The sequence below is a fragment of the Nerophis lumbriciformis genome, linkage group LG01 (assembly GCF_033978685.3).
Source record: "Nerophis lumbriciformis linkage group LG01, RoL_Nlum_v2.1, whole genome shotgun sequence".
NCBI classification, from domain to species: domain Eukaryota; kingdom Metazoa; phylum Chordata; class Actinopteri; order Syngnathiformes; family Syngnathidae; genus Nerophis; species Nerophis lumbriciformis.
The window spans coordinates 77,485,090-77,509,951 of NC_084548.2; the positions used below are offsets into that span (position 1 = coordinate 77,485,090).

General features: G+C 43.3%; 2 protein-coding genes across 2 annotated transcripts in view; one reads left to right on the top strand and one right to left on the bottom strand.

Moving 5' to 3' along the window:
* Positions 1-2,022: 2,022 nt before the first annotated feature.
* On the bottom strand, positions 2,023-23,598 carry LOC133612588 (polyhomeotic-like protein 2). Its single transcript, XM_061970151.2, has 7 exons — positions 23,345-23,598; positions 13,633-13,784; positions 9,014-9,077; positions 8,739-8,850; positions 7,146-7,272; positions 3,101-3,182; positions 2,023-3,040 (listed from the first exon to the last, which is right to left on the bottom strand). Exons 2-7 carry the CDS (start codon positions 13,768-13,770, stop codon positions 2,886-2,888), a joined length of 678 nt encoding a protein of 225 aa, XP_061826135.2. The 5' UTR covers positions 13,771-13,784; positions 23,345-23,598; the 3' UTR covers positions 2,023-2,885.
* Positions 15,308-24,862, top strand: part of LOC133614767 (uncharacterized) — a gene marked incomplete at its 3' end in the record, with an annotated part of 38,246 nt that continues 28,691 nt past the window's right edge. Inside the window, exons 1-4 of the mRNA XM_072912824.1 lie at positions 15,308-15,515; positions 15,886-15,995; positions 16,479-16,629; positions 17,551-17,602. Of these exons, the coding sequence (XP_072768925.1) occupies positions 15,308-15,515; positions 15,886-15,995; positions 16,479-16,629; positions 17,551-17,602 (521 nt within the window). The remainder of the gene's footprint in view (positions 15,516-15,885; positions 15,996-16,478; positions 16,630-17,550; positions 17,603-24,862) is intronic.

The window sequence follows — 24,862 nt, forward strand, 5'->3', positions numbered from 1 at the left end:
AGGAGACGTCGTGTGGCAGATCAACTTTTCTATGGTTGGCAAACACTTGAGGAGTTGAGGTCACACATTGCATCATCAAGGACATAACTTCCGCAACAAAACATGATTGGCAGCAATATTAGCACTGGCTATACCTATAAATGTGTCATATGGGGATCTGAAACTGAAAGTTGATGATTGAAAATGTAATTCAGTGTTTGGTCATCCTTGATAGGACGTGATGGATCAACTTTTCTATGGTTGGCAAACACGAGTCATGTTGACAACGAGGAGACGTGGTGTGGCAGATCAACTTTTCTATGGTTGGCAAACACGAGTCATGTTGACAACGAGGAGACGTGGTGTGGCAGATCAACTTTTCTATGGTTGGCAAACACGAGTCATGTTGACAACGAGGAGACGTGGTGTGGCAGATCAACTTTTCTATGGTTGGCAAACACGAGTCATGTTGACAACGAGGAGACGTGGTGTGGCAGATCAACTTTTCTATGGTTGGCAAACACGAGTCATGTTGACAACGAGGAGACGTGGTGTGGCAGATCAACTTTTCTATGGTTGGCAAACACGAGTCATGTTGACAACGAGGAGACGTGGTGTGGCAGATCAACTTTTCTATGGTTGGCAAACACGAGTCATGTTGACAACGAGGAGACGTCGTGTGGCAGATCAACTTTTCTATGGTTGGCAAACACGAGTCATGTTGACAACGAGGAGACGTGGTGTGGCAGATCAACTTTTCTATGGTTGGCAAACACGAGTCATGTTGACAACGAGGAGACGTGGTGTGGCAGATCAACTTTTCTATGGTTGGCAAACACGAGTCATGTTGACAACGAGGAGACGTGGTGTGGCAGATCAACTTTTCTATGGTTGGCAAACACGAGTCATGTTGACAACGAGGAGACGTGGTGTGGCAGATCAACTTTTCTATGGTTGGCAAACACGAGTCATGTTGACAACGAGGAGACGTGGTGTGGCAGATCAACTTTTCTATGGTTGGCAAACACGAGTCATGTTGACAACGAGGAGACGTGGTGTGGCAGATCAACTTTTCTATGGTTGGCAAACACGAGTCATGTTGACAACGAGGAGACGTCGTGTGGCAGATCAACTTTTCTATGGTTGGCAAACACGAGTCATGTTGACAACGAGGAGACGTAGTGTGGCAGATCAACTTTTCTATGGTTGGCAAACACGAGTCATGTTGACAACGAGGAGACGTCGTGTGGCAGATCAACTTTTCTATGGTTGGCAAACACGAGTCATGTTGACAACGAGGAGACGTGGTGTGGCAGATCAACTTTTCTATGGTTGGCAAACACGAGTCATGTTGACAACGAGGAGACGTTGTGTGGCAGATCAACTTTTCTATGGTTGGCAAACACGAGTCATGTTGACAACGAGGAGACGTGGTGTGGCAGATCAACTTTTCTATGGTTGGCAAACACGAGTCATGTTGACAACGAGGAGACGTCGTGCGGCAGATCAACTTTTCTATGGTTGGCAAACACGAGTCATGTTGACAACGAGGAGACGTCGTACGGCAGATCAACTTTTCTATGGTTGGCAAACACGAGTCATGTTGACAACGAGGAGACGTGGTGTGGCAGATCAACTTTTCTATGGTTGGCAAACACGAGTCATGTTGACAACGAGGAGACGTCGTGCGGCAGATCAACTTTTCTATGGTTGGCAAACACGAGTCATGTTGACAACGAGGAGATGTCGTACGGCAGATCAACTTTTCTATGGTTGGCAAACACGAGTCATGTTGACAACGAGGAGACGTGGTGTGGCAGATCAACTTTTCTATGGTTGGCAAACACGAGTCATGTTGACAACGAGGAGACGTGGTGTGGCAGATCAACTTTTCTATGGTTGGCAAACACGAGTCATGTTGACAGCGAGGAGACGTGGTGTGGCAGATCAACTTTTCTATGGTTGGCAAACACGAGTCATGTTGACAATGAGGAGACGTCGTGCGGCAGATCAACTTTTCTATGGTTGGCAAACACGAGTCATGTTGACAACGAGGAGACGTGGTGCGGCAGATCAACTTTTCTATGGTTGGCAAACACGAGTCATGTTGACAACGAGGAGACGTGGTGCGGCAGATCAACTTTTCTATGGTTGGCAAACACGAGTCATGTTGACAACGAGGAGACGTGGTGTGGCAGATCAACTTTTCTATGGTTGGCAAACACGAGTCATGTTGACAATGAGGAGACGTGGTGCGGCAGATCAACTTTTCTATGGTTGGCAAACACGAGTCATGCAGCAGATCCACTGCTATGGTTGACTTCATTGCAGTAAAAGTCATTGAAATATTTGATGTCGGTAAAAAGCTGGCCAAGGCTTGAAGTTGTTTAAAAAAATGTATATTTGAGGACAGTTTGGAGCAGCAGTGACATCATGTTAATCTTGTGTTGAATTGATCAGCCATTCATTAGGAGTGTGTCAAATATGGAAGATCTCCTCAATTGTGCAGCAGTTTAATAAGTTGGAAGGCCAGGAAGTCTGAAGTATTGTCAGCCATTAAATAAAAACATTTTTTCCTCTGGATGTTACAGAAAGTATGAGAATGTGTGAGCAGCTGCCTCCTCTTCTTTACTTACATAATAGGTCTACTACCGTACTATAAGCCACTACCTTTTGACCTACACTTTGAACTCTGCGGCTAATAAGACGGTGCCACTAATTTTACGGTGCCAGGAGAGAAGGACAAAAACTGGATTCCCTGTCCAAAAGCAGACCAGCACTGGCAGGGAGATAAAGGGAGCAGATTTGTCCAAATAAAGGAGAATTATTATCAATGAATGAAATAAATAGAAAAGAGTCATTAAATATGGAAGCAGACGTGCCAAATATGGGCATGGATGAAGGCGCTAGAAGTCTTTGAGCAAACTGATCTGAGCGGCGATCTTGAGCGCGGGTCCCAGTTTGATGTTCATGGCGCCCAGCAGGTGGTCCTCCTGCAGCAGCAGCAGCGCCTGCCCGTCGATCTCCTGACCACGGAACTCTTCTGCGATCTCCAGGCAACCTGCGTGGCCACAAGAGAGGGTTAAACACCCACCTGTGTCTTGGCCCCGCCCCCATGCACCTGGCAGCGAGCAGATAAAACTGTGGACGTGGTCCACGTTCCAGTGGGCGGGGTCGCTCGGTAGGAAGTGGGGGTCGGACTTCTGCACACAAGAAGACATCACTTATCACCCACAACTAATATATTTAATACATGTTATTGTTCTCAGTCCACTTCAATATTAAACTAATATATTTAATAAATATTGTTGTTCTCAGTCCACTTCAATATTGCAATGCAGAAGGAATATTACATTCTGGCCATATTTATATCATGTGTATATATGTAAATAATTAGCCATTTATACACTTTCTTATATATATATATATATATATATATATATATATATATATGGGCAGCACGGTGGTAGAAGGGTTAGTGCGTCTGCCTCACAATACGAAGGTCCTGAGTAGTCGTGAGTTCAATCCCGGCCTCGGGATCTTTCTGTGTGGAGTTTGCATGTTCTTCCCGTGACTGCGTGGGTTCTACTCCGGCTTCCTCCCACCTCCAAAGACATGCACCTGGGGATAGGTTGATTGGCAACACTAAATGGTCCCTAGTGTGTGAATGTTGTCTGTCTATCTGTGTTGGCCCTGCCATGAGGTGGCGACTTGTCCAGGGTGTACACTGCCTTCTGCCCGATTGTAGCTGAGATAGGCTCCAGCACCCCCCGCGACCCCGAAGGGATTAAGCGGTAGAAAATGGATGGATGGATATATATATAAAGAAGTGTAATAATGGTACTATATATAGTGTATATATATATATATATAAATAAAGTGTAATAATGGTACTATATATAGTGTATATATATATATACACATCTATATTTATGAATAACCATTTTTACACTTTTTTAAATTATTGATTTTATAAATATATATATATATATATATATATATATAAATATATATATATATATATATATATATATATATATATATATATGCATATATATGATATAAATAAAGAAGTGTAATAATGGTACTATGTATACTGTATACATATATATTAATTTATGAATAACTATTTTTACACTTTTTAAAATGATTATACATATATAAATAAAGGAGTGTAATAATGGTACTACATATACTGTATATATATATATATATATATATATATATATATATATATATATATATATAAATGTATGAATAACCATTTTTACATCTTTAAATTATTGATTATATATATATATATATATATATATATATATATATATATATATATATATATATATAAAGAAGTGTAATAATGGTAGTACATATACTGTGTATATATTAGAGATGCGCGGTTTGCGGGCACAACCGCGGAGTCCGCGGATTATCCGCGGATCGGGCGGATGAAATTAAAAAAAATTAGATTTTATCCGCGGGTCGGATCGGGTCGGGCGATTGAAATAAAAAAAAATTAGATTTTAAATAGATTCAGGCGGGTGGCAGTTAAACCAATTGGTAAATATATATACATAGTTAAATGTTGTTACCCACATACGAAAAACGAGCAGGCACCTGCAGCATATGCCACAACAGAAGAAGAAAAAAAAAAGAGATGGACACTTTTACGGAGCGGATAAGGGACGCCTCGCCGGGGTCCGGGACCGGGGCCCCTTCCCCCGAGAGGGCCCCACCGGGAGCCGTAGCTGAGGCGATCCGCGAGAAGGGCCCGACGCACGTCCAGGGTCACCACCGCGCCCACCGCACCGACACCCCGCCTCGTCCGCCTTCGCCGCAGCAGGTAAGCAGCTTACCTGCCCGCCACCCCCGTGGCCGGGGGCTCGTAACAGGGGTCACTCCGTGCGCTCCGCCCGCGCAGCTTACCTGCCCGCCACCCCTGTTGCCGGGGGCGCGTAACAGGGGTCACTCCGCGCGCAGTGCGCTCACGAAAGGGGTGGGGCTCACCCTGGTTGATATAGACAGCAGGACGGTGGCCATGGAAGTCGGAACCCGCTAAGGAGTGTGTAACAACCCACCTGCCGAATCAACTAGCCCTGAAAATGGATGGCGCTGGAGCGTCGGGCTCATACCCGGCCGTCGCCGGCAGCGAGACGCGCTTGGAGGTGCGCTCAGCGCGGCTCCCATATGATTGCGCACTGGTGTGCGTCTGGGTCGTGACAGCGTGGCACGCGAATGTCTGTTCTGCATTGGATCAGTCTCCTTTCTTTAACAGGCAAAAGCTTTATAACCTCACCATACCTGCCAACTTTTGAAATCAGAAAAACCTAGTAGCCAGGGTCCAAGGGCCGCAGGCCCCGGTAGGTCCAGGACAAAGTCCTGGTGGAGGGTTCAGGGCTTCGCCCCCCCGACGCAAAATGATTATTAGCATTCAGACAGGTTAAAATGTTGCTAAAACCATCACTTTTCTATCAGTCACAGTGACTTTTCAAAACAAAAATATTACAGCAAAAATCATATGGGTTGATTGACATGTTTATTCTGTTAGCTAACTTCAATAGTTTGAAATTATTTTGACAGTCAATGCCAGTTATCCTGTCAACCTTTCACAAGACTTCAATTTGTTCATTGAAAGTATAAACACTTTTTACAGTAAACAAATGGTAAAACAGTACTAAACAATTCCATTTAAAAAAAAAATTGGTGTCATTATTAACTTTCTGTCCAAGCTTGTATAATCTACTGCCTTGTTTAATTGTAAAAAATATTCTGTGCCTAAAATTCACATTTCTATCACAATTATCATACTGTAAACATGGTAAGCTAACTTCATTAAAATTAATAGTCCTGTCAATAGCATGGAATTACAATTCAAATGTAGTTTTTTTGTAAGCCTTTCAAAAGAATTCAAAATATGAAAAATGAATGAAAATGAATTGAAGCCATCAGACACTTGAAAAGTGGCACATCACATCTCTAATGTAATCATTTGAACTTTTCAACAGAAATAGCACTGCAAAAATATTAAGGACATACTTCTGTATTTTGGTAGTTATGCTGTCAACATTTAACAAGATTTCTTCAACTTGGACTTGAAAGCATAAATAGTATAAACACTTTTAACAGTATGTCGTGCTGTGAAATACAGCCGACAGGATTGCGCACCAAACACGAAGCAAGGCCATGGTGCAGGAGAACAAAGGACTTATTTCATTTAAGGTTTGTGATAAACCATCAAACTCATTCGTTAAAAGGACTCTATAGTAATATAAAGTGATTTTTTCTGGACATTATCATGCAAGAAAAGTTTATTTTTGGGACCGCGATCACCGCGTAATGATTTTTAAAGGTTGCATTACAAACATTTAACTGTCCCATGTGATCAGCCAGTGCGATTGGAAGTCCATGCTCAATTATTGCCTCCGTAAATAAAACTTCGGCATTTATCACATCCAAAGAATCTGTTTGGGCGACGAAAAACGTTGAAAGTTTTCCACTTGTATCGCTAGCAACGGCATTAGACTTGTGTTTTTTTGTCCCAACGTGGTCTTTTACATCGCTAATTCCTCCGTGTCCGATCGAAAAATCTTGTCTGCACAAGGTGCAATTCGCGTAGTTTTCACCCTTTTTTTTTTTAAATAAATGAAAAACCGTATTTTTTATCACTGCAACCGTAACCCGGAATAGGTTGATGAAAACCGTACGAATTACGGGAAAACCGGAGTAGTTGGCAGGTATGCCTCACTAATGCCTTGCATCGTCTATATTAGATATATAACAACGGGCGGGTGCGGGCGGATGGCGGGCGGGTGCAGTTCTGAACAAACGTTACATCGGGTGGATGGCGGATGGTTGACAACTTTCTGATGCGGTTGCGGATGAAATAATTGCCTATCCGCGCATCTCTAATATATATATATATATATATATATATTTATGAACAAGTATATATGATAGTATATATCTGTATCATGAATCAATTTAAGTGGACCCCGACTTAAACAAGTGTAAAAACTTATTGGGGTGTTACCATTTAGTGGTCAATTGTAGGGAATATGTACTGTACTGTGCAATCTACTAATAAAAGTCTCAATCAATCAATCAATCAATCAATCAATGAAAGCCTTAAAGCCAGCGTCTTCAAATGAGTCATACTGAAGAAACATTACCTGCTTTTGACACTCCACAATGGCCTTGTTGTGCTTTTCATCCAGTGGTCTTTGTTTCTTGCTGTCCTCCAGCGGAGACTTGTCATTTAGGAAGAGAGACATTCTTTTTGTGCATCCTACGTTGTATCTGGGACAGGAAAATAAAGACATTTTTATCTCATGAAATGACTTTTTGCAACGCTAACTTTCCAAAGTGTTAATATTGTTTATAGTATCTTAAGAATGTTGACAAATTAGATGCAAGCCCCCCCCCCCCCTGATGAAGTGCTGGCTGTCCAGAGTCAGGACCCGGGGTGGACCGCTTGCCTGTGTATCGGTTGGGAACATCTCTGCACTGCTGACTCGTCTCCACTCGGGATGGTTTCCTGCTGGCCCCACTATGGACTGGACTCTTACTATTATGTTAGATCCACTATGGACTGGACTCTCACACTATTATGTTAGATCCACTATGGACTGGACTCTCACTATTATGTTAGATCCACTATGGACTGGACTCTCACACTATTATGTTAGATCCACTATGGACTGGACTCTCACACTATTATGTTAGATCCACTATGGACTGGACTCTCACACTATTATGTTAGATCCACTATGGACTGGACTCTCACTGTTATGTTAGATCCACTATGGACTGGACTCTCACTATTATGTTAGATCCACTATGGACTGGACTCTCACTATTATGTTAGATCCACTATGGACTGGACTCTCACACTATTATGTTAGATCCACTATGGACTGGACTCTCACACTATTATGTTAGATCCACTATGGACTGGACTCTCACTATTATGTTAGATCCACTATGGACTGGACTCTCACACTATTATGTTAGATCCACTATGGACTGGACTCTCACACTATTATGTTAGATCCACTATGGACTGGACTTTCACAATATTATTTTAGATCCACTATGGACTGGACTCTCACACTATTATGTTAGATCCACTATGGACTGGACTTCCACAATATTATGTCAGACCCACTCGACGTCCATTGCATCCGGTCTCCCCTAGAGGGGGGTGGTCACCCACATATGCAGTCCTCTCCAAGGTTTCTCATAGTCATTCACATCGACGTCCCACTGGGTTGTGAGTTTTTCCTTGCCCTTATGTGGGCTCTGTACCGAGGATGTTGTTGTGGCTTGAGACACTTGTGATTTAGGGCTATATAAATAAACATTGATTGATTGATGGATGAACTGTTAATATCTGCTTACTTTAACATGCTTCTGTCCACACTTCTCTTAAATGACCAAAACTATTTTGTTGTGGTGTCCTACTCTGTTCAGTGGTCCTTGAACGCACCTGCGTCTTGTATTCCTCTGAGGCTAGAAGGATCAGTCTGTTGTCAGAGCCATGGTGAATATCTTACATGCTCACACAGTTGTGTCTTTACAAACCTTTACATTGTCCTTTCTCAATGGGGAAAGACGCTAATGTCTCCTGTTTTCATGTTAGCTGAGCGATCAAAGTGCAGTTATCATGAATGTTGTTCATTGTTACATCTTTAATCAAATCTAATCTTAGCACAGAAGAATATTCCACTGCTGTTCCAAGAAGACGTTTGGGTTGGAGTTCATACCGTTTAGCACAGACTGTGGAACAGAACCTCTTGGACCTTCTGAAGACAAATGCAAAGTCCACCTTGCCACAGAGCTCACAGGTGAGCGCGGCCTCTTGCGGACACTTGGAGTCTGGGAAGAAAAAACACACAAAAATGCACCAGTTTTTCTTCTTCTTCTTCTTCAAACATCTGCAAAGGTTGTGGTTGTCTTGAAAAAGGCCACAAGTGGATGCGCCCCAAGGTTGAAGACCCTGGGAGCTGACTGGGACTAAGGCCAGAGTTCCAGGACTCACCGTTCATCCTTGGGTGTGAGGTGTGTTTCCTGAGGCAGTCCACTGAGAAGGTGGGATGTTCCACCTGCAGACGGAAAGAAAACGCTCCAATTGGAAACTGACACTATTCATAGATTTCACCAAAATAAAATAGACATTTATAAAAAAACATGAGTCGTACACACAAGAGTTGTACCTTCAAATGAAGCCTAGTGTATAGTTTATGCTGTGTTTTTGTCGCGCCCCAAAAAGTGTTAATGCTGTAAGTGTTGTACGTTGTTACACAGCAGCTGTTTGATTGTTAGTCGTAGTTCCCATCAACACATTTGGAGGTACACAAATTGCCATGTCAAATTGCGAGTGCTAATCAGCATGTCATTAGCAAAGCTAATGCATATTAGCATAAAGCTAACTTTTTGGGAAAACTGGAGCCTTACCGTATTTTCCGCACCATAAGCCGCCCTGGGTTATAAGCCGCGCCTTCAATGAACGGCATATTTCAAAACTTTGTCCACCTATAAGCCGCCCCGTGTTATAAGCCGCATCTAACTGCGCTAAAGGAATGTCAAAAAACAGTCAGATAGGTCAGTCAAACTTTAATAATATATTAAAAACCAGCGTTCTAACAACTCTGTTCACTCCCAAAATGTACGCAAATGTGCAATCACAAACATAGTAAAATTCAAAATAGTGCAGAGCAATAGCAACATAATGTTGCTCGAACGTTAATGTCACAACACACAAAATAAACATAACGCTCACTTTCTGAAGTTATTCTTCATTCATAAATCCCTCGAATTCTTCTCCTTCGGTGTCCGAATTAAAAAGTTGGGCGAATACGGGATCCAAAATGGCCGGCTCCGTCTCGTCGAAGTCATTGCCTTCCGGAAAGCTCGGACCACAGTTGTGACCGAAATATCCGCCCAGGCATTTACGATCCACTGGCAGATGTTGGCGTATGTCGTCCGGCGCTGTCTCCCTGTCTTAGTGAAGGTGTGTTCGCCTTCGGTCATCCATTGTTCCCACGCCGTTCGCAGTCGTGCTTTAAATGCCCTGTTGACACCAATATCCAGCGGTTGGAGTTCTTTGGTTAACCCACCCGGAATGACGGCGAGTGTTGTATTTGTGTGCTTCACTTGTTTTTTGACACCATCTGTGATGTGGGCGCGCATGGAGTCGTATATCAACATGGAACACACAAAGGAAATGAAACGTAATACCCGCGCGCTTCTTCTTCTTCTACGGGGGCGGGTGGTTGCTTACCGTAGAAGAAGAAGCGCTTCCTCTTCTACGGGGGCGGGTGCTTACCTTGGCAGTTGCATACCATAGAAGAAGAAGCGCTTCCTCTTCTACGGGGAAAAAAGATGGCGGCTGTTTACCGTAGTTGCGAGACCGAAACTTTATGAAAATAAATATTTATATTAATCCATATATAAGGCGCACCGGGTTATAAGCCGCACTGTCAGCTTTTGTGAAAAATTGTGGTTTTTAGGTGCGGCTTATAGTGCGGAAAATACGGTACTTTGAGAATTTTTTTTAGTCATTTTCTTTTTTGGCATGAAAACTCTGCAACATTGCCTAGAGGTCGTTTGGCTGAGTCTGCTCTCAGTGCTGCTGGAGTGATCGCCAATTGCCAAAGTACAAACCGGGCGTGACGTTACGCGCACGCCAGGTAGCGTAACAGGGAACCGCTGGGTTTACGTGAGTCAGCAGCGGGATTTGGTTGGTGCCAAAAGATGAGCGTGCTGGGCGGAAACTTCTCTCATCATTTATAAAGCAAATAATATCCTCATTACAGCTCAATATATTATCACCGTATACATGTCACACCATTTCTCTCATCATCCATCCATCCATTTTCTACCGCTTATTCCCTTCGGGGTCGCGGGGGGCGCTGGAGCCTATCTCAGCTACAATCGGGAGTAAGGCGGGGTACACCCTGGACAAGTCGCCACCTCATCACAGTTCTCTCATCATTTATAAAGCAAATAATATATATCCTCATTACAGCTCAATATATTATCACCATATCATACCTGCCAACTTTTGAAATCAGAAAAACCTAGTAGCCAGGGTCCAGGGGCTGCAGGCCCCGGTAGGTCCAGGACAAAGTCCTGGTGGGGGGTTCAGGCTTTGCCCCCCGACGCAAAATGATGGATTGCATTCAGACAGGTTAAAATGTTGCTAAAACCATCACTTTTCTATCAGTCACAGTGACTTTTCAAAACAAAAATATTACAGCAAAAATCATATGGGTTGATTGACATGTTTATTCTGTAAGCTAACTTCAATAGTTTGAAATTATTTTGACAGTTAATGCCAGTTATCCTGTCAACCTTTCACAAGACTTCAATTTGTTAATTGAAAGTATAAACACTTTTTACAGTAAACAAATGATAAAACAGTACTAAACAATTCCATTAAAAAAAAAAATTGGTGTCATTATTAACTTTCTGTCCAAGCTTGTATAATCTACTGCCTTGTTCAATTGTAAAACATATTCTGTGCCTAAAATTCACATTTCTATCACAATTATCATACTGTAAACATGGTAAGCCAACTTCATTAAAATTAATAGTCCTGTCAATAGCATGGAATTACAATTCAAATGTAGTTTTTTTGTAAGCCTTTCAAAAGAATTCAAAATATGAAAAATTCATGAAAATGAATTGAAGCCATCAGACACTTGAAAAGTGGCACATCACATCTCTAATGTAATCATTTGAACTTTTCAACAGAAATAGCACTGCAAAAATATTAAGGACATACTTCTGTATTTTGGTAGTTATGCTGTCAACATTTAACAAGATTTCTTCAACTTGGACTTGAAAGCATAAATAGTATAAACACTTTTAACAGTATGTCGTGCTGTGAAATACAGCCGACAGGATTGCGCACCAAACACGAAGCAAGGCCAAAGCGCATGCATGGTGCAGGAGAACAAAGGACTTCTTTCATTTAAGGTTTGTGATAAACCATCAAACTCATTCGTTAAAAGGACTCTATAGTAATATAAAGCAAATTTTGAACTTGAAAGCATAAATAGTATAAACACTTTTAACAGTATAACAGTACTAAACAATTCCAATAGATAACATTGGTGTCATTACCTTTTTGTGGCTAAAATCCAAATTTAGCAACGGCATTAGACTTGTGTTTTTTTGTCCCAACGTGGTCTTTTACATGGCTAATTCCTCCGTGTCCGATCGAAAAATCTTGTCTGCACAAGGTGCAATTCGCGTAGTTTTCACCCTTTTTGGAACGGATAATTATTCCCGGATAGGCTTTTGAATATTCTTCACGGAATGACTGCAGTTTTCTTTTCGGTTTAAGACTCGTTTGCGATTTTTCTCCGGCTGATTCCATGATCGTTCGCTCCTTTGGAAACAATGGCAACTGGTGCCTCGTGCTTGGCAGCGGTGCTATAAATAGCCTCGTGCATGGCATTGGGAATGGCTCGATAGGAAGTTACGGGAAGCAGTGTCGATTGTCATTGTTGTTACGCGATTTCGTGAATAAAACTTAAAAAATTTTTTTTTTTTTAATTAATGAAAAACCGTATTTTTTATCACTGCAACCGTAACCCGGAATAGGTTGATGAAAACCGTACTAATTACGGGAAAACCGGAGTAGTTGGCAGGTATGCCATATACATGTCACACCATTTCACCCAATCCTATTATAAGCTTATAAACCAGGGCTCTCCAAACTTTTTGACTAGGGGGGCCGCATTGGGCTTCAAAAATTTGTCCGAGGGCTGAAAGCAAAGTAATATATATATATATATCTCACATATATAAAACCTTTACATATACAGTATATGAGTGCATTATATCATAATGGATATATAATTATTGGATATTAAGTTGGCCTCCTACCTTGTGTTTACTTCCATGACAACCTCCTTAAGGCTTTTTAATCCATCAGAAATATCAAGCAGCTACAAACATGGATAAATGTGTGAGTGTGTTGCATTTTTCCCATCATGCCTTGTAATGGATTTTAAATTGGTGTAACTTAGATGTTTTTTTTTTATAATATCCACAAAGTTGAATGAGCAGGTGGTGTTATGTGTGACCATGTTTGTTACAGTTTGTGCTGCTTGATTATTTGTTTTTTTGCACCGTGACTAGGGGAGGTTGTTTGGATTGTATCTTTTAAGTCAATACTGTGCTGTGTTCTCTTAGGAGTATAAATAATAGTCGAGTCACCTTTGTCGGCTATGATGTCAATACACCGCTCTCGGCCATTTTGCTAACTGAACTTGTGCCGTCTAGCGAGTCAAATGGAAGACGTAGTTTGGACACACTTGTTATTATAAACTGTTTCTTTATTTGATCCAACTATGAAAATCCATCCATCCATCCATTTTCAACTGCTTATTCCCTTCGGGGTCGCTGGAGCCTATCTCAGCTACAATCGGGCGGAAGGCGGGGTACACCCTGGACAAGTCGCCACCTCATCGCAGGGCCAACACAGATAGACAGACAACATTCACACACTAGGGACAATTTAATATTGGATTTATTCAAAACAATCCTACTTTGCAGCAATTTGTATACCACAGTCATGTCATAAAGGAGGATGTATTTATAACATGGCGACTGTGTGTTGAGTTGGTGACGTGACGGAATACTCACCGGGAAAGGCTGGGCACCTTCCTGGATGACAAAGCCCTCTATGAAGTGTGTCAGGATGTGGGACTGGACTATGGCCTGGACTGCCTTGCTCCCTCCTCGCTGGTGGCTACTGTTTGTGTTGCCATTGCCAGGGGTCATGACTGCACCATCACCTGCCAGCACACACACAAATATACCAACTACATGTTGTAGGTACAGGTACTAGTATCTGTAGGTACAGGTACTACATGTTGTAGGTACTGTATGTGTGTACAGGTACTATTATCTACTACATGTTGTAAGTACTGATGTGATTTTAATGTACACGTTTGCTGTCCTTCTAAACCCATGGCCGGAGAGTTTTTGGACTTGATCGAAGGTTTTAATTGGGCTCAGCATGTTACTGGCCCACCGCATGTACACGGACACACTCTAGACCTTGTACTGTCTTATGGTTTTAATGTTGACAATGTCGTTGTTGGTGATGCTGTGTTTTCCGATCACTGTGCTGTTATGTTCAATTTAAGTTTGGACCCTGATGTAAAACCGCCTGCTAGAGATGCGCGGATAGGCAATTATTTCATCCGCAACCGCATCAGAAAGTCGTCAACCATCCGCCATCCACCCGATGTAACATTTGATCAGAACCGCACCCGCCCGCACCCGCCCGTTGTTATATATCTAATATAGACGATGCAAGGCATAAGTGAGGTTATAAAGCTTTTGCCTGTTAAAGAAAGGAGACTGATCCAATGCAGCACAGACATTCGCGTGCCACGCTGTCACGACCCAGACGCACACCAGTGCGCAATTATATGGGAGCCGCGCTGAGCGCACCTCCAAGCGCGTCTCGCTGCCGGCGACGGCCGGGTATGGGCCCGACGCTCCAGCGCCATCCATTTTCAGGGCTAGTTGATTCGGCAGGTGGGTTGTTACACACTCCTTAGCGGGTTCCGACTTCCATGGCCACCGTCCTGCTGTCTATATCAACCAGGGTGAGCCCCACCCCTTTCGTGAGCGCACTGCGCGCGGAGTGACCCCTGTTACGCGCCCCCGGCAACAGGGGTGGCGGGCAGGTAAGCTGCGCGGGCGGAGCGCGCGGAGTGACCCCTGTTACGAACCCCCGGCCACGGGGGTGGCGGGCAGGTAAGCTGCTTATCTGCTGCGCGTGACGCCGGCCGCGGCGAAGGCGGACGAGGCGGGGTGTCGGTGCGGTGGGCGCAGTGGTGACCCTGGACGTGCGTCGGGCCCTTCTCGCGGATCGCCTCAGCTACGGCTCCCGGTGGGGCCCTCTCGGGGGAAGGGGCCTCGGTCCCGGACCCCGGCGAGGCGTCGGGGGCCTTCTCCGCTCCGTAAAAGTGTCCATCTCTTTTTCTTTTTTTCTTCTGTTGTGGCATATGCTGCAGGTGCCTGCTCGTTTTTCGTATGTGGGTAACAACATTTAACTATGTATATATATTTCCCAATTGGTTTAACTGCCACCCGCCTGAATCTATTTAAAATCTAATTTTTTTAAATTTCAATCGCCCGACCCGACCCGACCCGACCCGCTGATAAAATCTAATTTTTTAAAATTTCATCCGCCCGATTCGCGGATAATCCGCGGACTCCGCAATTGTGCCCGCAAACCGCGCATCTCTAACGCACACCCTTACCTGGCATCTTTCTCTCCAACGTCCGCTCACTTGCCAACAAGATGGACGAGCTAGCGTTGCTGATGAGAAGAAACAAGGACTTTTCCTCATCTTGTGTTTTGTGCTTCACGGAGACATGGCTGAGCGCGAGTGTCCCGGACAGCACGGTTCAACTGGAGGGCTTTCAACTTCTCCGCGAGGACCGAGACGCGGGGCTCTCCGGCAAAAAAAGAGGCGGCGGAGTTTGCTTCTTCATCAACAACAGCTGGTGTACAGACGTGACGATGATATCCAAACACTGCTCTCCTTCTCTAATCCATTTTCATTCACTGTAAGCCCTTTTACTCACCGCGTGAGATCATTTCATTCATACTGGTGGCTGTTTACATCCCACCCGGCGCGGACGTGCGTGACTCTCAGCGCACGCTTGCAGGCCAGATCTTACATGTGGAACGTTCTTTTCCGGACTCTCTTGTTATCGTGCTTGGTGACTTTAACAAGGGAAATTTGAGCCATGAATTACCCAAGTATAGGCAGTTTATTAAATGCCCGACCAGAGAGGAGAACACTTTGGATCACTGCTACACTACAATAAGCAAGGCCTTTCATGCAGTCCGGCTCGCTGCTCTTGGACTATCAGATCACGTGATGGTGCACTTAATCCCTTCATACAGACAGAGACTGAAACTGGCTAAACCTGTTATGAGGACCATTAAGTGTTTCACTGCCGAGGCTGTGGAAGAGCTGCGTGTATGTTGGTGTCATGATCCGTGGTCCGGATCATGTTTGTTTAGTTATTTTCTGTTAGTTTTGGACTGCTTTAGTTCTTGGTTGTGCTCCTGAGAGTTTGTTTTGGTTGTCATGGTCACTCATTGTGTTCACCTGTCTCTGATTAGTGCTCGACCGCTCACCTGCTTCCCGAGCGCTAATCAGAGGCATTATTTAAGTTGCCTTTGCCAGTCACTCGTTCTGCCTTCGTTGTGTTTGCTCCATGCAATTGTCACGTGAGTTTTTGAGTTCCCTGTCTTTTGTCTATGCTAAGAAGTAGTACCTTAGCTTCCCGTGCGCTCGGCACGCATCCCTGTTGTTTTGTTCATTGGATGATTTATGAGAAATAAATCACTTCCTACCTTTACGCTGTCGTCCGGAGCCGTTTTTGCGTTGGAAGAACAACCCCGCAGCAAGCTGCGACCCCCACGTGACAGAACGAAGGCAGCAAACGTTCTTCCGCAGACGGGCCACGAGGAGATGGAGACGCGCTGGCGAAGACGAAAGCCAGTCAGAAAGGCTTCTTTTCGCAGTCATGACGCGCCTCTCCCCCAAACTCCTCCTCCGGACAGCAAGATTCCTCAATCAGACCAGTATTCCTCGCCGCCGAACTTTGGTAATCCAATTCATCACTTTGCCAAACAGTTCACTACATGGGCGGTCGAAAGAATGCACTCTTGCTCTGATGACGTCACTGAACCGGCGCTTGGCGATGACATCATTCCGCCGGCGTCATCAAAGGAAGTCACGGATCAGGATTTTTTTTTTTTTGCCTTCTGTCACCCGTTGTCAGCCACCTCTTACTGACTTTATTCCAAGAATAAAGTATTATCAGGACATTTTGTTGAAAGCTAGATTTAGTCAACCTCAGTCACCTCCGCCCCCAGTGACTCTGACTCCGCCTCTATGGACCATAGCCCCGCCCACGTCACAGACTTTGTCTTCCCTGTCTCCTCGTCACTCTCCTATTGGAAGGAGAGATGAACATTTTGGACAATTTAAAGGGGAGGATTCTACCCCCCTCCTGACCTCCCGCCACCCACCCGTAAAGACTGTTCCGGAGCGCGTCTGGTATCCACCAGTCCGTCGGCATGCCAAGTCGCATGCCAAGTCGCAAACCCCAGCTAGACCACCTCCGCCATGCTCATGGCTAACCTCAGCCCAGGTGGGCCTGCGGACGCCACCATCATCTCTGGTGGGCTTGCAGACGCCACCATCATCTCCGGTGGGCTTGCAGACGCCACCATCATCTCCGGTGGGCTTGCAGACGCCACCATCATCTCCGGTGGGCTTGCAGACGCCACCATCATCTCCGGTGGGCTTGCAGAGGCCACCATCATCTCCGATGGGCTTGCAGACGCCACCATCATCTCCGGTGGGCTTGCAGACGTCACCATCATCTCCGGTGGGCTTGCAGACGCCACCATCATCTCCGGTGGGCTTGCAGACGCCACCATCATCTCCGGTGGGCTTGCAGACGCCACCATCATCTCCGGTGGGCTTGCAGACGCCACCATCATCTCCGGTGGGCTTGCAGACGCCACCATCATCTCTGGTGGGCTTGCAGAGGCCACCATCATCTCCGATGGGTTTGCAGACGCCACCATCATCTCCGGTGGGCTTGCAGACGTCACCATCATCTCCGGTGGGCTTGCAGACGCCACCATCATCTCCGGTGGGCTTGCAGACGCCACCATCATCTCCGGTGGGCTTGCAGACGCCACCATCATCTCCGGTGGGCTTGCAGACGCCACCATCATCTCCGGTGGGCTTGCAGAGGCCACCATCATCTCCGGTGGGCTTGCAGATGCCACCATCATCTCCGGTGGGCTTGCAGACGCCACCATCATCTCCGGTGGGCTTGCAGACGCCACCAGCTCTAGTTCCTGCTCCTCGGCTAGCTCCAGTTCCTGTTCCTCGGCTAGCACCTGCTCCAGTTTGTTTAGGTTTTGATTTCCCCAGTTCCTGTTTTGAGCACCCCTAGGTTTGTGTTTTAGTTGCCATGACTGCAGATCAATCAATCAATCAATCAATCAATCAATGTTTATTTATATAGCCCTAAATCACAAGTGTCTCAAAGGGCTGCACAAGCCACAATGACTTCCTCGGTACAGAGTCCACATAAGGGCAAGGAAAAACTCACCCCAGTGGGACGTCCATGTGAATGACTATGAGAAACCTTGGAGAGAACCGCATATGTGGGTGACCCGCCCCTCTAGATTGTTTTCACCTGCCTCTGATTAGTGTTCGGGATGCTCACCTGCTCCTGGGCACTAATCAGAGAACTACTTATTCCCTGCTTTTCGCCACACTCAGTCTGGCTTTCTTATTTGCTTCCACGCAACAGTTAGGGCTACTAATTTGATTCCTGAGCTAAACTTCGTCTTTTTGTTTGCCTGTTTACATGCTAAGCTTTTCTTGTTGGCTATTCCGCTATCGGTACGCTGGTGCTCTTTTGTTTGTGTCCTGCATGATTTATGGACAATAAATCATTTCCTTACCTGCACTTTGCCTCCACGCATACACGGCAATTCTTGTAAAAAAAATGTCACTCATATCTTGCTTTTGAGTATATTACAATGGAATGAAAATCATTTTGATCAGTAGTTGGGAAGGAGCAGGACAAACCAGCAGTCAAATTGATCATTTTTAACCAACTATTGGGTCAAGGAGCGCTAAATTGCGCAACCCAATAGTTGGGTTTGGAATAACCCAACACTGGAGTGAGCATAACTCAGCTTTTGTATGAAATAAATTCAACCCAATAGTTGGGTTATGAATCAACCAACATTGAGTTAGCATAACTAAACTTTTGGGTTAAGTGATAGTTACCAACCAATAGTTTGGTTGGTAATAACCCAACATGAAGTTACCATAACTCAACTTTTTGGTTAAATGATTGGTTGACAAAATTAACCCAAAATATTGAGTTAATATAACTGAAATAAGGGGTTTGTTCTTTTCTGAACCAGCAGTTGGGTTGAAATTGGGTTATTTTTGAAGCCAGCATGTATTAGTGCAGTGTTTTTCAACCTTTTTTCAGCCAAGGCACATTTTTTGCGTTGAAAAAATGCGGAGGCACACCACCAGCAGAAATCATTCAAAAACGAAACTCAGTCGACAGTAAAAAGTTGTCGTCGCAATTGTTGGATATGACTTTAAAGCAGGGGTGCTCACACTTTTTCTGCAGGCGAGCTACTTTTCAATTGATCAAGTCGTGGGGATCTACCTCATTCATATATATCATTTATATTTACTTATTTATGAAATATATGTTTTTGTTAACAAGTTAAAGGTGTTTAATGATAATGCAAGCATGTTTAACACATATAGTTAATATTGTTAACAAGTTAAAGGTGTTTAATGATAATACAAGCATGTTTAACACATAGTTAATATTGTTAAAAAATTAAAGGTGTTTAATGATAATACAAGAATGTTTAATACATATAGTTAATATTGTTAACAAGTTAAAGGTGTTTAAAGATAATACAAGCATGTTTAACACATATAGTTAATATTGTTAATAAGTTAAAGGTGTTTAAAGATAATACAAGCATGTTTAACACATATAGTTATTATTGTTAACAAGTTAAAGGTGTTTAAAGATAATACAAGCATGTTTAACACATATAGTTAATATTGTTAATAGGTTAAAGGTGTTTAAAGATAATACAAGCATGTTTAACACATATAGTTAATATTGTTAATAAGTTAAAGGTGTTTAATGATAATACAAGCATGTTTAACACATATAGATTCCTTTCTTTCATGAAGACAAGAATATAAGTTGGTGTATTACCTGATTGTGATGACTTGCATTGATAGGAATCAGACAGTGGTGCTGATAAGGTTTGCATTTTCGAATGGAGGAGAAAAAAAGTCCTCCTTTCTGTCCAATACCACATGAAAGTGGTTGGTTTTTGGCATCTTATTTGTCCAGCTTCCGTACTCCTTTGTATACACTTTACAAGAAATACATTGTCGGCAAACTCCGTAGCTTGCTAGCCTGTGCACGCCAGCTTTCTGAGACTCTTATTTTGTTAGCGCAACTGTGCAACTGTGCAGTCGGTCTTTGGAGTTTTGACGACAGGTACGGCGCCAGAGTCTGTTGAAATAAAGTGTTTCTCGCCTTCCAGTCGGTAATTTTAATGAGCTGGCAGCAGCCGGCGTCATCTCAGAAGACCCTCGGGTGCCGTGAATGTCAATCAAGTGACGTCATAGTGAAGATTTATGATCGCTCATTTTTAGGACTATTTTTTTAATGCCTGGCTGGTGATCGACTGACACACCCTCCGAAATCGACCGGTAGCTCGCGATCGACGTAATGAGCACCCCTGCTTTAAAGCATAACAAGCATGCATCAATATAGCTCTTGTCTCAAAGTAGGTGTACTGTCACCACCAGTCACATCACACCCTGACTTATTTGGACTTTTTTGCTGTTTTCCTGTGTGTAGTGTTTTACTCCTATTTTGGTGGCTTTTTCTCTTTTTTTGGTATTTTCCTGTAGCAGTTTCATGTCTTCCTTTGAGCGATATTTCCCGCATCTGCTTTGTTTTAGCAATCAAGAATATTTCTGTTACGGCTCAGGCTCCTGCCAACGCCGCTCATCCGTCTGTGCGCACCTCGGGACACGCCCACGGGTGCGCACATCCAGGGACGCGCCGCGCGCGTCCCCGCCCTGCAGCAGCCACCAGCTGCAATCACTCACCGGCAATCTACACTCCTGGGTCTGATGAGGGCAAGCTCAATAAAGGACCAGTGGACCCAAGGATCAGCGCGGGAACATAGCTTTCTCATGGTGTACCGTAAGCAACAAGCTTTATGCTATATTCGTGTTTCCTCTCCGTGCCTTGATTTGTCCCTTGTCTTCTCCCGTGTCCCCGCAGTACCCTCCGTCGCCTGGAAAGTGAGCTGTGCGTCTCATTTTCCCCTGGATCTCCCTCTGGACTCTGACTGCTTCCTTCGTTCCTCGACCTCTTGCTCGCCCCTGGATTCCGACGCCTCTCTCTTGCCCCGGATAACCTGCCTGCCCCATGGACTTCCTCGTATCTCGTTCAACACGTTGGTAACACTCACTTCAGTTAACTACACACATAGTCTTACACCACACACTCTTGTATTCTAGTTCACACTCCATTTCCTTAGTTTAGTAGTATTGTTTGTTATTATTTATATATATATATATATATATATATATATATATATATATATATATAATAAATAATTGTATATACCGTATTTTCCGCACTATAAGGCGCACCTAAAAACCACAAACTTTCTCAAAAGCTGACAGTGCGCCTTATAACCCGGTGCGCTTTATATATGGATAAATATTAAGATTCATTTTCATAAAGTTTAGGTCTCGCAACTACGGTAAACAGCCGCCATCTTTTTTCCCCGTAGAAGAAGCGCGCGGTGCATGCTGGGATATGTGACGTTTCATTTCCATTTGTGTGTTTATGTAAAGACCCCAAAATGGCTCCTATTAAGTGTGTTGTCTGTCTAATTATAAATAATGCAGACGAGGCGTGTTAACTGAGTTCTCAACGTTTTCTCACAGCGTGCTCATAACCACATTCTAACTGCCAGCATACAACATCGCTTATCAGGGCTACCGCGCATGCTCGTAACTATCGTTGCATGCTGGGTAGTGTAGTTGTTATATTTGCTAGCTCATAACAGCACATTGAGAGACACGCTTACGCGCTTAATTCAATACTCGCCGTCATTCCGGGTGGATTGACAAAAGACCTCCAGCCGCTAGATATTGGTGTCAACAGGGCATTCGAAGCTAGACTGCTAACTGCGTGGGAACTTCTCAGGGCTACCGCGCATGCTCGTAACTATCGTTGCATGCTGGGTAGTGTAGTTGTTATATTTGCTAGCTCATAACAGCACATTGAGAGACACGCTTACACGCTTAATTCAATACTCGCCGTCATTCCGGGTGGATTGACAAAAGACCTCCAGCCGCTAGATATTGGTGTCAACAGGGCATTCGAAGCTAGACTGCTAACTGCGTGGGAACAATGGAAGACAGAAGGCGAACACACCTTCACTAAGACGAGGAGGCAGCGCCAGACGACGCCAACATCTGCCAGTGGATCGTAAATTTGCCCAACTTTTCACTTCGGACACCGAAGACGAAGGATTTACGAATGAAGAATAACTTCAGAAAGTGAGCGCTATGTTTATTTTGTGTGTTGTGACATTAACGTTCGAGCAACATTATGTTGCTATTGCTCTGCACTATTTTGAATTTTACTATGTTTGTGATTGCACATTTGCGTACATTTTGGGAGTGAACAGAGTTGTTAGAACGCTGGTTTTTAATATATTATTAAAGTTTGACTGACCTATCTGACTGTTTTTTTGACATTCCCTTTAGCGCAGCGTAGGCGCGGCTTGTAGTCCGGGGCGGCTTATTGGTGGACAAAGTTATGAAATATGTAATTCATTGAAGGTGCGGCTAATAATCCGGTGCGCCTTATAGTGCGGAAAATACGGTACTGCCCCCTGGTGTCTGTTTGCCGTCACCTCCTCTCAGTAAACACAACAATTTCACTTGTTTTCATCCTCCTTTGTGGGGACATTGTTGATTGTCATGTCATGTTCGGATGTACATTGTCTTTGCTCCACAGTAAGTCTTTGCTGTCGTCCAGCATTCTGTTTTTGTTTACTTTGTAGCCAGTTCAGTTTTAGTTTGGTTCTGCATAGCCTTCCCTAAGCTTCAATGCCTTTTCTTAGGGGCACTCACCTTTTGTTTATTTTTGGTTTAAGTATTTGACACCTTTTTTTTTACCTGCACACTGCCTCCCGCTGTTTCCCACATCTACAAAGCAATTAGCCACCTGCTGCCACCTACTGATATGGAAGAGTATTACACGGTTACTCTGCCGAGCGCTCGACAGCACAGACACTCAACAACGACACATCATTTGCAGACGATAATTACTGCTTTGCAAAAAATATTTTGAACCCAAATAGGTGAAATGAGATCATCTCCCATCGCACTAGTGTGCCGCGACACAGTGGTTGAAAAAGACTGTATTAGTGTGCGGTGTGATAGAAGTGGTAAATGCAGTCATCCTGGCAACGTTACACACATGTTAACTAACTTGTAACTTCTCTTCCATCCGTCGGTGTTTATTCGGAGTGAAGACACGCGGGAATGAAAAGAATGAATGAAGTGTATTAGCTAGCCTAGCTTAGCAGCACTTTTACGAGCTCGGCTTGGTTTAGCTTCATAAGAGCGCCACGGTATTACAAGTCGACTTTTCTAGGGCGGTGTGAGGAAAGAGGACATTTAAAGAGGCTTTTGCTCACCTTGTGGACCACCCGGACTCAGACGGACAACAATGGAGACTGAACAGCCTTTCTTTCTTTCTTTCTTTCTTTCTTTCTTTGTTCGTTGGACGCTTCACTTCATCTCTCAATCCCGCCAACACATCACTTCACGCTACTTCTAAAGTACACCATCTTTAAAAGTACTATTTGAAAAACACAAGACTTCTTCTGGCGTCAGGCGGCGTGCGCGATGAGAGCTGGCTGGATCGAGCCCAATAACGATATCACCGATACTGTAGTGGTATCGGTTTCAGGTCGATACTGGCTGAAGAGCTCGACTTTTTTTTTTTTTTTTTTTGGTTTTATTTTTACAATTATCTGTTTTTTTTTTGGGTAGTGGTGTTGAAATATGTCGTTTTAATCAATCAAACTTTACTTCATGTACAGGAAAATAGCAAATCTGAAAAATAGTACAAAACATATTTTGAAATAAATGTAAATATAAATAGTACATGGATAAATTAATAAAACATGACACTGAGCGAACAATAGTAGCAATAATAGCAATGAGTGAAATCGATTGCTTGATTGGTTGCGTTGTTCAAATATACACTTTAGGAATGAACGATATGAAAATGTGCTCAAAAAGTACTCTTAAAAGCAAGTTTTGTTTTTCAATACATGAATAAACGACACAAAATACTTTACTAGGCAGAAAAAACATTACATTTGTTTCCTTATAGAGCCATATGAAGTGTTTATTGTGTCTTGTATTCATGCTAGCATGTTGCTCAATTGACAGTATCGCCTCAAAATGTGATTTTACAATTATTTTGACGCTTATTAAAAATTGGAATCAGTACTAACCGTCTGGGATTTTACCGCGGTTTATCGATAATACTGATAATTGCTAATATTGTTGACAAACTCCCGTAATTGTTTTTGTTGTGGTTTTAGTTAGTTTGCACTATTTTGTTCGAACAATTAAAAAAAAAAAAAAAGCATATTATTTCGACAGCGTTATTATTTCAAATGATGGTAATTCCCAACAAACAAGTTAAATAAAAAAAAGAATGAAATATTTATTTGGTGTTTATTTTGTGTAAAATATTCGTCTTGTAACACTAGTAAGGCCAAAAATGACAAAATTATTTAAGCATCTTGAACATATTGGCAATACTTGTCTAGTGTTTAATATCGAATTGATCCTAAAATGTTCACTATCGCCCAATTCATGTAAGCACAACTTCCGGCATTCAAAATTGAAGCTTAAAAACATACGAGAAAATGTTTTGAAATTGTAAAATGTAACTTAATTCATTTCTTAGCAGCATGTTTTTCTCTGTTTTATATGATGACAATCTGCTATATTCTTTAAAAAAAATGTTTTATAACTGATCACATACACCTTGGTCACAAGTAAATGACTACTCTTTTATAATCAGATTATAAGACACGTGTATTGTATTTTATTTGCAAGTTGTACTTTTAAAACAGGTTTGGAGTAAGTCAAAATCAGTAATTAACGCTTTTATTTTGAAGCACAGAAGCGGAAAC

Excerpts from the sequence above, each read along its gene's own strand:
- LOC133612588 (XM_061970151.2), bottom strand. The coding sequence starts at position 13,770 with ATGACCCCTGGCAATGGCAACACAAACAGTAGCCACCAGCGAGGAGGG. Across the intron at positions 3,183-7,145 it reads TTGTGGAGTGTCAAAAGCAG|AAGTCCGACCCCCACTTCCT; the intron begins GTAATGTTTCTT and ends TCTTGTGTGCAG. Across the intron at positions 3,041-3,100 it reads TTTTATCTGCTCGCTGCCAG|GTTGCCTGGAGATCGCAGAA; the intron begins GTGCATGGGGGC and ends GTGGCCACGCAG.